Source organism: Abrus precatorius, unplaced genomic scaffold (assembly GCF_003935025.1).
Source record: "Abrus precatorius isolate BTA unplaced genomic scaffold, Abrus_2018 Scaffold3, whole genome shotgun sequence".
In the NCBI taxonomy this organism is placed as follows: Eukaryota; Viridiplantae; Streptophyta; class Magnoliopsida; order Fabales; family Fabaceae; genus Abrus; species Abrus precatorius.
This window is the reverse complement of record NW_020874373.1, coordinates 19,092,816-19,106,208: the sequence shown is the minus strand read 5'-3', so window position 1 is coordinate 19,106,208 and position 13,393 is coordinate 19,092,816. Positions and strand designations below refer to the sequence as shown.

Sequence of the window (13,393 nt, the reverse complement as noted above, 5' to 3'; positions counted from 1 at the left end):
ATAAGATATGATCAACTTGGTTTGCAAATTTACACCACAGAACATAAGTCAAAAATTAAAACACCACTTTAAATAATTATTGCAACAATGAGAGTATATATAATTTTATTAGAAGTAAATTTCAAATAGATTTCAAATTCAATCGTTGTGAAGATAAAAAAAAAATATAATTAAATTTGAGGATGTTGATCATTTTGGTGAGGATTCATTCTCATATCCCTAAATTTAACGTTTCTGTCTTCAGCACAGATGGATTTTAATTGAGACTAAATCTGAGATCAAATTATAGAGTATATGAAATTAATTAACAATGTATCTATATTTTAAATGTGTATTTTGTACTTTGATTTGGATAAATTTATTTGTCCTTGTATCTAAAGTTTAGTTGTCTTTATACATTCTAATAGTCCATTCGCCTGCTTGATCACATATTATACACTTTACACATTTTATTGTAATTTTTATTTGTAATTAAATACTAGCACCAAAAGCATTAAAAATTAACATCCATATTATGGGATCAAATATAATAAGATAATAATATAAAAGTGTATTATATTATAAAATTTCAATAGTTACACAATCAAAAGTGATTTTGGTTTACATTATCTTAACATTCAGTTATCAAAATTACTTTTAAAATAAAAGTATTTAAACATAAATCATGTTACTACAAATTCAGTTCCAATCAAAATCAAGTTTGCGAAATCAAATTAATTTAAACTGCACTTTGCAAACTCTTTCAAACTTGTCGATGATTAGAAGACTTTCAGAAATGCCAAACACGATGAAAAAAGACAATAGAAAAGGAATTTGGACTTTTCAAAAACTGGTTATAAAGTCCCCAAACGGTATGCCACCATGTACTGTATCTTTTCAAGTTCAATGTAGTCCTATATAACAGCTTGTATGTGAGATCCCTAAAATGGCTTGTTAGTTTTGCAGATTTGAGTTTCTTAATGAGAAAGTGTGTAAACAAAAATACAACTTGATTTAAATTCAAATTACAACATACTCATTCCCACAATCATAAATTAGATGTCTTCTTATAGGACTAGTGCCCCTTATTTTGGTACCTGAAAAATCTTTAGCTTTATGGCTTTAAGCTGGTTAATACTTAATAGTATGATTTAGATCTACTTTTGCTTCCAATAATTAATTTAGAATATTATAATTTACTTTAAAGCAGTTGTAAGTCCAGAAAGGCAAATCCTTGCAAATAGGCTATCCTTTTAAAACATTATCCTATCACTAATCAGCCTAAATGGCCTATCATTCACTTAAATTTCAAGCTGAAACAGATCCAATAATTAATCTCGGTTCACTATTTTCCAGGTTAATTACACCATCACCTGAATCAGATGTGTTTAAAATAAAATTAAAAAAAATATATGTTAAAATCCAAGCCTGCCTGAACTACCCGCCAAAAGAAAACCTCATCCACAATTCACATAGTAAAACCACAATAAGCCAACAATGAGCTTACCACTTAATTCATTAAATCATAGTCATCCAATTTGTCATTGTACTGAAGCACCTTTCTTTTTATCTTGGAGGAATCCACCCATGTAACAAAGTCTTCCATATTCCTAGTTACAAGGAAAGCTGGATCTGTAACTGTCTCTGGACCAACTCGTATATGACCCTGCTCTATGTAAGTGACACCTTCTTTCAAGTGCTCAGCAAATTTTAGTCGCACCAATACCGTTGCAAGCCTACGTCTGCACAATGAGAGAAAATAAATTTTTGGAAAAATCACAGCAATATAATGTAAGGTGGTGTTACTAGAAAATGTAGCAAGTTTTGGTCAGTATCATTAGAAGAAAATTATAATTAAACCAGCAACTTTCCTACATTATCATGAAACTGATATATATGGGAGGTTGAGCACACCATTTTACTGTATCTGGAATTGGAGTTGCGCAGCGGACTTAAAATGGTGGGTGTCTTTCAATCTCTTGGTGCACTAAATATACTCTTTTCCTTATAAAAACTTATATTTGATTTTATCTAACCAGTTACTTGGTTTAGCCTTCAATAATAAAGCATAGCTAAAAATAATCTGTATGACCATGATTCTCACGCCTTTCAAATAAGATGCAATGTTATAAGTAATTCAGATTTCTCAGCACAAAATGAAAAAACTCTCAGGTATTAAGTTATTTAATATCATAGAAAATAGCAGCTCTAGCCTTTTTTCAATACATCTTCCTTCATGCAACTCAAATATTTAACTAACCTAGCATTTCAGCCTCCAACTTAAGGAACCATAAGTTAACCTTAAAGTGACAAAGTTCTTATCTAAAATTAGATCACCTGAACAATCATCCACTTGATTACAAAATTCTAGAGCTACCTCCACAGTATTATAGATGTCACGTCTCAAGTAAACATCCAAAATTAACATAAAAATCATTAAAACTCCCCAAATTCTTGAATTTTGATTTTATTAACTATACCTCATCCAAAATTGAAGGCCTAAAAGGTAAACTTTATCGGAGTCCATAATAATACATGCTGTCTACATTTCTAAACTTTGCTTCATTACTGGTCCCATCTAAGTAAACTGGCTTCATTTGTTTGATATATAAAAGTACAGACAGGTTAATTTCAACAATAGTTAACCTAGAAAAATTTTGGCTCTAAGTTCTAACTACCTCTATTTGAAACTCCAAACTGCCACCACCTTCAAAATTCTCAAACAGAACTAATCAAGGATATATTTTTATTAACTAACTTTCCCAAGTCTCTCTGTCACTGTCTAACATACCCAAAATCTAAAATCGGATTGCCCATAATATTTTAAGATAAAACAGAAATATCTATCAATACCATATCTTAGAATCATAAACTCAAAGCCCAAAAGATAGACATTGGTACTTGATTAAGACCTCAGCTTCAAGAAGTGTTGAATGGAACCACATATTTGACAGAAATGACATTCAAAAACAGATCCTTGATACTATTTGTAGACACAAGGAAACAGATTTTAGTGGAAAATTGTAAGGACCAATTGCAAGGTACAGGGCTTGAGTCCCACATTGAATGTATGGCATTCCAGTGTGAGGTTTTATAAATCCTTGAGCTCTTCAATTACAACAGCTAGCTTTTGTGATATAGTTCTCCCAAGGTTCTTAACACAATTCTTTTGGCACATCATGCATTGGATCATAGCATACACGGCAAAAATATAGGGCGACAAACCATAACCAGAAACTAGAATGTAGGACTCTGGACTAAGTTTTAGCAAACCATGATAGTACAGGACAGAATTTGTGTTCTTGCATTTAACTTCAAATGTCAAGACTAACAAGAGCATAACCGTTAAATCCTGACTCAGCTCAGGTATGGTTGTCCAACAGCAAATCAAAAAAGAAAGGGCAAAATACAATAAGCATCTCAAGTGGAGGCTTTGTTGTAAGTCAGAATTTAACAGCAAAATTCCTAGCATAACAATTTTGATATATCGCACAACAGAATTGGAATCACAATCCAACAGAATGAATCCAAAATTTGAGTTTGGTGAGAACTTAAAAGTTTGTGTTTCAAGTTGAACATGTGTTAGGATAGGAACTGAAGTTCCCCATAGGAATTTTAATAAAATTCAGAGAACTGAGTTCTGATTAGGATTACAGTATGAAAATGCAGGAAAAATGTAGAAAAAGAAAGAAAATATCAGAGAATGTATCCTCCTCTGCCCTGGGGCACACGACTATCTAATGATTGCCTACCTAACTCATTTCCTCCCTCTTCCCTCATATTCCCACACAGCCTCTAACTAACCTCAATGCTTCCCACTCTTGCAACATATGCAACAATGCAAGTTTGTTACAGCTGATGCAAATCCCTCTTTTGTCCTTACCAATCTAGGAGTGTCCAACACATCACCACAATTTAGACAGAGTTAAATTCCTCAAGTCCAAGGCCTTGAAGTTGAGGTAATGAGTCAAATCCAGTTGGATTCAAAACGCAAAACAAGTTGTATTGAACAGTTTATGAGGATAAATCAGGACTAACAGAAAATGTGCAAAAAAAAAAAATGGGACTACAACACCATAGTTATACACTCATACTTTAGGAGATAAAGATGAGTTAATAGAACAGAACAACGATCAGAAAAATACTAGTTACCAATTGAAAATAAAAAATCCTTCCAATTGGAACAGCCTGTGAGATTTCTTACAGTAGGTAGACTCATAGCCAGCTACAACTTTGTGTTCCCCAACCTCCTATCTCAGACATATTTTATCTTGCTGTGCATCTCTAAACCTTGTAGTGTGTATGTGTGTGAAATTGGCCACAAAAGACTTTAAATTGAACTTCTAACTGTGGTAGACTCTGGATTTGTAGTGAGTTAAAAAGAGGCAAGGCTCTTGAGGTCGTCAAATGGGTCAAGTTGTGTTGTGTTTATGCTTTAATCATTGCACTTCAGTGTACAGCCAATGGAGTCCATCATGGGGACAGAGACTCCAGCCAAGGCTCTTCCTTGAGGTTCCTTGTCAAGGTTCATTTCATAACAGCTACACCTATAGTAATTTTTATTGTATTTTTTTTGTTTTGTCGAATTATTTTAGATGCATGAATTTATTACAATTGAAAAATTTATTGTCTATTAAAATTTTGTGGTTTTTGTAAAATTTTATTATGCCCCTTATTAGTTTTGTTTACCTTATTTTAGCTCATAAAATTTTAATTAATCTTTTCATGTATATTTTAATAAAATTATTTAAACTACATTTAAAGGTACGGAATTTTATAATAGAAGGGAGAGTGACCATGAAACAGCATTTAACAATGTACAGTTCTTTTTCCTCTTGTTCCTCAACCTTCTCTCTGTTCAGGGCTGAAGGTTGTAACAGTTATAGATATAAATGACGTTATTTGCTCCAAGCTCTTGACTAGAATTGTCTTAAAAATTAAAATCTCATTTATTTCCTCTTACTCTTGATATATTTTCATTTTGACATTCTAATGTGCAAACAAATAAAGTTAACTAAATTTTCATTCAATGCAATAAACACAGAAACAAGTTTCTTTTACCTGCAGAAGGATGACACAGTCAAGCGTTCGCATAGAGTGATGCTTTGCCTTGTTGGAATCACACCCATGTTGTAACTGTCATAAAAAAAAAATGAAACATGTATGTGTAAGTAAATATCATGATATCTCACTACATTTATTTTCCTCCTCTGTTTCAGGCATTAACCAAGAAGAAACCAAAAAAAATGTGGTCCCTAAATCAGTAAAGTCACAAGTTTGAACTCTAAACTCCAATAAAACTAAACAGGCTCAACCATATGTTTAAAAGTTTACATAAATCAGAGTGAATCATAGTGAACCTACAGCTTTTCCAACAGCTTATCTGTCATATCAATCCGAAAAGGATCCTTTGGGTCCATCTGTTTCAATATGTTTACCAACTTCTGAACCATATTGCATAAACTTGAATACCTATTCATATTTCCACCATCCCAGTGGCCAAAAAAGGGTCAGCAAAAAGCCTATCTAAAATAAAGGAAAAAACATAACATCAGAACAACATAAAAATCATGAGTTGTAAATAATACTTTTTGTAATCATCCCGTCCAGTAACATGGTAGCGTTGCATAACCAGGTTTTCTCTGTGACCCCCTTCTCTCTTCCATTCCAAGAAATTTACCTTCTTCAAAAGCTTCTTCTCATGAAACTTTAACTTCCGCATTGTTTTTCACTGTCATCAAAACACACAACCAAATAATCAGTTTAATTATCTGCTAGTTAATGGATATCTAAGCTTTACCAAACAAACTAAGTTACCCAATTCAACAGCACCATAAATTGAACTATCAAGTTCAAAACTTTGTTCAAGCAGTGACTAGTCAAACCAAATATATGCCAAAATTAGAAAAGAAACACTGAGCAAAGTCATCCAATGAGCAGGCAAAGACTACTCTTTAAAAGCTACAAAGCTTCAACATTATGTAACATTTAATTATTCATATAAACTTCAAATCAAGCAACACAACAAACAGAACCCATTTATTCTGCATTAAACCAGAACAACAACACTAGGAACAATATCATTCGAATAGCTTGAATATACACCATAACAGAACCATAAAACTTAAAATCTTATGAGTTGTCGCCACCACTGATGTAAAAGAACTTCACAACATTGGGACATGATGACTGGTGTATATGGCGTGCCTAACTCATCGAAAATCACCAAAACACAACGCCGTCACACACCATCACTGAGAGAAGCTGAGAAAGAATGAGAGATGCAGAGATGCAATAGATTTACCTGGTCTCAGAACCAGAAAGAGTAACCGCAAGAGAGCGAGCCCGAGGGAGGCACGCCCGGAGCACGAGAGAGCTGCTAGGGTTCAGAGCGAGGAGATATTTGGAAAAACCTAAAATTCTTAAAAGTTTACAATTCCTTATTCAAATTTTCAATCTTTTTTATCTAAATAAAATATTTTGACTTATAATAGTTAAAATATTCATATAAAATAAATTTGACTTAAATTGTTTTCTTATCGTTATAAGAGTTATTGCTTTTAAAATTAATTATTAAAAAAGTATTAAAATTTAATTTTTAATAAAGTTTAATTATATTTTTAATCTATATAAAAGCATTAACTTTTTACTATCAGCGTTATTTAATATTTTAATATTTTATTATTTAAAATTAATATTTATAAACGGAAATTTTTAACGTATTTTAAATTTCTGCGTAAAATTATTGAAACCTTGTCCCCTTTCCCTGTGACTCCGCAGCACTTCCTCTTCCTGGAACCCAAATTATCGTAAGCATGATCATTGCAAAAACATATCCGTTCATGAAATATGGGTTTAGTCTTCTTTTTTTGCAGTGTACAAGTTTGATGCTAGTTTTCAAAGAGCATCAATTATCCCTGAAAATGGGGTTTAGATCTAGAAGTTGTGGGTGAGTGCTTAGGGAAACATGTTTAAGATTGCAGTTTTAAATTTGTAAGAATTGTGTTCACACTTCTTAAATGGAATAGTTGCTAATGGAATGTGCTCCATTCAGTTTTCACATCTTCTGCAATTTCCTCCCTAGAATCTTTCACATGGCTCGCAGGGAGTTTCGCTTCTACCTGTTTAAGTTTGCGGCGGGCATATCATATCCCTGTCAAAAGCAATGCAAGCAATAAAACCACCCATGAGGTTCAACAGAAAAATAGTATTTAAAACACTCGATGTTCTACAACTCCATATCCTCGATCAATAACACACTGATAAGAATAAGAATACTATTATAATTTGTACAATCATATTTTATAATATGAATAGATTCTTTCAAAATTTAATTAGGTAACTAAATATGTATATTTTTATTAAGTGTTTATTTGAGTTATTTTTATTAATTTGATAATAACTATTTTGAAAGCAATTTGTGTTAATCTTGTTATATATATTGGTACTGCATTATCAATTGCAAACAGAGAGATAAAGAGTTTTAACTCTCTTGAAATTTATCATACCATTAGAGCACAAAAACTTAGGGTCTAATGAAAAAAAACAAAAGAAAAGTAGAATCAAGGGAAGAAAACTCCCTCACCATATAATCTTAAGAGGGAAAATAATTTGCCATAATGCTACACAAACTGAAGAATACAGAGCCCAAACTCATCCTTTTCAGAAGTAAAAAAATTTGAGTTATTAGATTGACCGCTAAACAATAGCGCAAGAATTGGTAGAAACATTAAACACTCAGGCAAATGAAAAGATGACAGGTAAGCATAACATTATTATATAGATAATTTATTATGGAGCATTTAACCATATGACAAAGATACAGTGACTTGCATAATATTCAAGATTGCCTCGTAAGGCTCCTTGATGAATAATATGTTGTTGCAGCCAAAGAAGGAACCATAATGTTAAAAGGGGGGGTTTAAAGCTTACAAATGTTTTCTATGTTCCCAAATTAAATTGCAATCTACTATTAGTGTCACAGCTAATAGATGAATTGGATTGTGTTTGGCAATTTGCTAAGAACATGTGTGTTGTGCAGGACCACACTTCGAGGATGTTAATTGGAGCGTGTGAATGAAGGAATAGGCTCTATTTCTTCTATGGAATTGAAGAAGTAACAATGTTTAAAGTTAATGAAGTAAACCAACCAAAGCTTTAGCATATGCGCTTGACGCATCCTTCTTGAAAAATCACAAAGTTGATACTATTAGTAAAAATAAAAATTTTAATTTGTCAAATAAAGTTTTTGATGTATGTCAAACTTAGGAAAGATTCTCATCTAGTGTTCATAAACCTAGTAGCTAGTTTGAACTAGTCAATTGTGATTTGTGGGGAGCATATAGAACTCCTTCTTGTGATGCATTTTATTTCTTGACAATGGTGGATGATTTTTCACATGCTATTTGGATTTATTTACTTATTGAGAAAAAGGAAGCGACTCGAATATTGCTTAATTCTTTGCTATGGTTGAAAGACCATATAATAAACGAGTGAGAATTTTTAGAAGTGATAATGAGACAGAATTCAGCTGCATGAAAAATTATTTTCTTGATCATGGGATTGTGTTTCAAACATTTTGTGTAGGAACACCACAACAAAATGAAAGGGTCGAAAGAAAAAACCATCATATTTTGAATGTGGCCTGAGCTTTACGATTTCAAGACAATATCTCTATTGAATTTTGGGATGAGTGTATTTTGACTACAAGTATTTAATAAATTGCACACCTTCTAAAGTACTGAATGGGAAGACTCCATATGAAATATTGCACAAACAAGCACCCTCACTTGAGTGCTTAAGAGTGTTTGGATCATTATGTGATGCTCATAACTAAGAACGAAAAAGAGATAAATTTGCTAGTAGGAGCAGAAAATGTGTTTTTGTTGGCTATCCATATAGTAAGAAGAATTGGAAATTGTTTGACTTATAATGAATAGAGTAACTCTCAAGATGTTGAGTTAGAATTTCCTTTAGCATGTGATGGTCCCAAATGAAAAGGGTTCTTACACAACAAAATAATTGTTGAAAATTTTGAAGATGACATCAAGGTTTTGGATTGTGTCAAAAATTGTGAACCTAGAATGCTTTCTTAAGATAGTGCAACACTAGATATGGGAGTCAAGGGGTGAAGTTAATGAAGAGGTGGCAGAACCTCCACTTGAATCAGCATTTACAATTGAAGAAATTAATTCTACAATAATTGAGACTGGTCTACTTGGAAGAGGACATAGGATAAAACAACCCTCTACTCGGTTGTGTGACTATGTAACCAACACAATTCAACGATTGAGCTCATACCTAAGCTCACCTTCTCCAACATATTCCTTATGTATGACCTATCCTTTAGCTCATTATGTAAACTGTGATAGATTTTCTTTGGCATGTCGTGTTTTCCTTGCAACAATCACACAAGATCATAAACATGTTACTTATAATGAGGCTATTAAAAATAGCAAGATGAAGCTCTTGAAAACAACAGTACATGACTGTAACATCCTTGCCCCTGAAAAAAAAAAAGGCACTCAGTTATAAATGCGTGTACAAGATAAAACATAGATCCGATGGTACAATGGAAAAGTTTAAAACTCGATTAGTCATTCTTGGTAATCATTAAGTAGAGGGGGTGGATTATACAAAGACTTTTGCCCTTATTGCAAAAATGGTGATAGTGCAATTAGTTTTGGCAGTGGCAACAACAAGAAATTGGGAGTTGCAGTAGATGATGTGCATAATACATTCTTGCATAGGGAACTTTAGAATGAAGTATTCATACAACTACCACTTGATTTTTCTGTTCAATAGCTCGAAATGGTATGCAAGCTTAATAAATCTCTCCATGGATTGAAACAAGCTCCTAGGTGATGGTTTGCAAAGTTATCTACAGCTCTCAAGAGCTATGGATTTGCACAATCACTTTATAATTACTCTCTCTTTGTGCTATAAAAGTCAGACTTGTATCTTGTTATTTTGATATATGTGGATGACCTTATCATTTGTAGAAACAATCATGAAGCAATTGATAAATTTAAGACTTACTTGTATACTTGTTTTCATATGAAGAACCTAGGAGATCTCAAGTATTTTCTTAGAGTTAAAGTAACCCATTTCTTAACTAGCATTTTTCTTTGTCAACAAAAATATGCTTTTGACTTAATTGTTGAAGTTGGCCTTCTTGGAGCTAAGCCAGCGATCACACATTTAGAACATAATCATTATTTGGCTCTTGCTAATGGCTCGTTGATTAACAATGTTGAACAATATAGAAGATTAGTGGGTGACTTATCTATCTTTACTTTACTTGACCAGAACGCTTATACTGTGTGCACAAATTTTCATAATTCATGCAACAATCAAGACAAGAACATTGGGAGGTAGCATTGTGAGTTTTTCGTATTTGAAAGGTAGTCTCGTTCTCTCACAGTGTGGTTTATTATTTTTGGAGTAATTACCTATATCTTGGAAAACTAAGAAACATCACACTGTTTTTTGCTCATCTGCAGAGGTTGAATACCATTCATTAACAATGTAACGCCTCGAATTTTGTAATAATATTTTAATTACTATATATATATATATGAGAATTTCCATGTGTTTATATGTTTGAGTATGTGATGATGATGTGTATTGGATGATGGTGTGAATGAATGAGGTGGATATATGCGTATACGTGAGATGAATATGGATGCTGATTATGCATTGTGATTGGATGTGTTAAACTGGTTGAAAATAGGTTAAAAGTGTATTTCTAGGATATTTTTGCTATAGCGAGAAGGTTCTCGTTGGAGCAAGAAGGCCCTGGGACAAGGGAGTGAGACTATGACTTTCTTGGTGTAGCAAGAGGTCCCTCGCTGTAGCAAGAGAGCAATAGTGAGGGATGCATTTCTAGGTACAATCTCGCTGTAGTAAGAAGGCCTCGATGTAGCGAGATTCTGCAGAAACCAGAGTCCAGTTTCCTCTGAGATTTTTGTTGTAGCAAGAAAAGATGTCGCTGCAATGAAGGGACCTCCCTGCAGTAAGAATATCTCGCTGTAACATGAATGTCACGACACCTTGTGTATTTAAGGAGTTTAGGGTTAGGAAAAATGCTCTTCTCTCTCTTGTCAGATCTCTCAATCTCTAGCCTTTTTCACCGATTAAACTGCCCCTTAAGCTGTTTGTGCCCTAGATTGAAGATTGGAATCATGTTTGGAACATTTAGAGGTGAGTATGTTGAGTTAGGGTTTTCAGTTTTTACTCGTTCTTCATCCCTCTTGATTTCTCATGGATTATTCCATGTATTTAGGGCAAGAACCCGTGTGAGAGGTATTTCTACCATTGATTTCGTGATGGGTCTTCATTCTAAGGTAAGAGGAGTTAATCCCAATCCCTAATTTCTCTTGGGTACTTTGAGTTGATGAAAAACCACTAATTACTTTTATACTATCTAAATGTAACTGGTAATAAAGGCTCTAAATAAAACTGTCTTTGAGGAATACTATGATTTTACTAAGTAAACATTGTTAGGATTAGTTGGGATATGCTATTTGATATTTTTGAAATAATGGATTATACTAAATAGGATAGACGACTTTATTATTGTGTTTGTCAGATTGTACGATTGGACTGAGTCTGGAGGTGTCTGACCTCTGGCACATTGTGATGATTATGTGATGTGTGGAATAGTTTGATGGTATTATATGTTGGATGAATGTTTGTTGATGATTGAGGCACGTTGAAATTGGTTGATAATATTTTTGTGGCAAATGATATATTTATCATATATGTTGTTTAATAGTTGAGGTATGTCAAATGAGCGAAATTGTATTATTAATATAAGTGTTTGACTGTTCTTAAATAAAGAAAAGGTTTTCTGTGTGATGTGACATAATGATTAAATTGTGAGAAAAGTGATTATAATACGGAAGTCAGAATAGATGAATGGATGTGATTGCAATACAGGTATTGTAGTACGACCCAAAGGGTGTATACATAATATATGTATTGTAATACACAAAGTTATTAGTCAAGACTCACGTATTATGACACGTTGCCTGTAAAAGGGTGTGGAAAAGAATGAGAAACATTGTTGGTGAGTTTAGATAGCTACAAAGATACAATTAAGGGTATAGAGTTCAGAGAAGATTTGGAAAATCTTAGGGAAATGAGGATGGTGAATACTAAGTGTGAATAAGTGCATAATGATTTGTTGAAATTGAAATCATTCACAAGCTACACACTCATTTCTTGACGAGACTCCTGACTATACCTTTGCTAGAAGGGGCTGGGTTGACATACGTATATCCGTGTTGCTGCAGCTAACCGGTAGCTATCTAAACTGTGAATTCTTCAAGGGATCCCAGGAACATTAAATATGAAAGTGAAATAAATGTGAAAGTGTGATGTGTATGAATTTGTATTGAAATTGTACAGTCATAATATATGTATTGTAACATATTGGTTGATGTTGTTATGATATATGTGTATAATATATCGACGGGTTCGATTAGGACACATGTGTTATAACATATTGATTGATGTGAATTTATTTCTATCCGCCATAAGAATTTGTTTATTTAAATAAAGAAAATGAAAGCGTTACAAACAACACCTATTTGTGAACTTAAATGCTTGAAAAGTGTTTTATCTTGCCTTGGTGTAACTCGTCCTCAGCTCATGCATATTTATTATGAGAGTTAAGTGACTCTTCATATTGCCAAGAACCACGTCTTTCATGAGCATACAAAGCACATGGAAGTTAATTGTCACTTTGTGCAAGATGATATTACTAGTGGAAATATTCAATCAACATATGTCTCTACTCATGCACAATTGGCTGACATGTTTACTAAAGTTCTTGGTAGCTCTAAGTTTCATGTTCTAGTTAGCAAGTTAGGCGTCCATACTCTACATGTACCAAACTTGAAGGAAGTGATAAGAATAAAAATATGATTGTAATTTGTACAATCATATTTTAGGATATGCAATAGATTCTATCATAATTTAATTAGGAAGCCAAATTTGTATATTTTTGTTAGGTGTTGATTTGAGTTATTTTTAATAACTTGGCAGGAGCTATTTTAGGAGCAATCTGTGTAAATATTGTCGTATATATTAGTACTATATTATCGATTGTAAAATAGAAAGACAAAGAGAGTTCTCTTGAAATTCATTTTTATAAAAAAGGAGAAAGAAATCAATGAAATGTGAATCTTAGCTGGTGCGATGCAAAGAACACACTTAGAGCATTCCAACTTGAACAACAATCGTGCCTTATGGACAGAGACCTTCTCCTCCATTACCATAAAGAACCTCTCGCTAGCGGCATCGAACTTCACTAAACTAGCTTCCTTTTTGAGCTAGCAACAGAAGCTTCAACGGCCCCCAACAAGGTTAACATGGCAAGGCACTCATTGCGGCAAATGGTAAGAACAAG

General features: G+C 33.2%; 1 protein-coding gene across 2 annotated transcripts; it reads right to left on the bottom strand.

Moving 5' to 3' along the window:
* Window positions 1–1,148: 1,148 nt before the first annotated feature.
* On the bottom strand, window positions 1,149–6,421 carry LOC113863607 (U3 small nucleolar ribonucleoprotein protein IMP3). 2 transcript variants are annotated; one of them, XM_027497249.1, is made up of 5 exons: window positions 6,284–6,421; window positions 5,568–5,710; window positions 5,344–5,451; window positions 5,041–5,115; window positions 1,149–1,721 (listed from the first exon to the last, which is right to left on the bottom strand). In XM_027497249.1, the coding sequence occupies exons 2-5, from the start codon at window positions 5,699–5,701 to the stop codon at window positions 1,490–1,492; spliced, it is 549 nt and encodes a 182-aa protein (XP_027353050.1). In that variant the 5' UTR covers window positions 5,702–5,710; window positions 6,284–6,421; the 3' UTR covers window positions 1,149–1,489. The 2 variants fall into 2 exon arrangements, with proteins under 2 accessions (XP_027353050.1, XP_027353051.1); XM_027497250.1 differs by having other exon boundaries at window positions 1,338–1,721; window positions 6,206–6,284.
* Between the last annotated feature and the right edge of the window lie 6,972 nt (window positions 6,422–13,393).

What these genes read in the sequence shown, in the direction of transcription:
- LOC113863607 (XM_027497249.1), bottom strand. Translation starts at nt 5,701, where the DNA reads ATGCGGAAGTTAAAGTTTCATGAGAAGAAGCTTTTGAAGAAGGTAAAT. An exon ending in GGACGGGATGATTACAAAAA is followed by an intron (nt 5,452 to 5,567) that starts GTATTATTTACA and finishes AAATATGAATAG; the next exon opens with GTATTCAAGTTTATGCAATA. An exon ending in ACTGTGTCATCCTTCTGCAG is followed by an intron (nt 1,722 to 5,040) that starts GTAAAAGAAACT and finishes CTCATTGTGCAG; the next exon opens with ACGTAGGCTTGCAACGGTAT.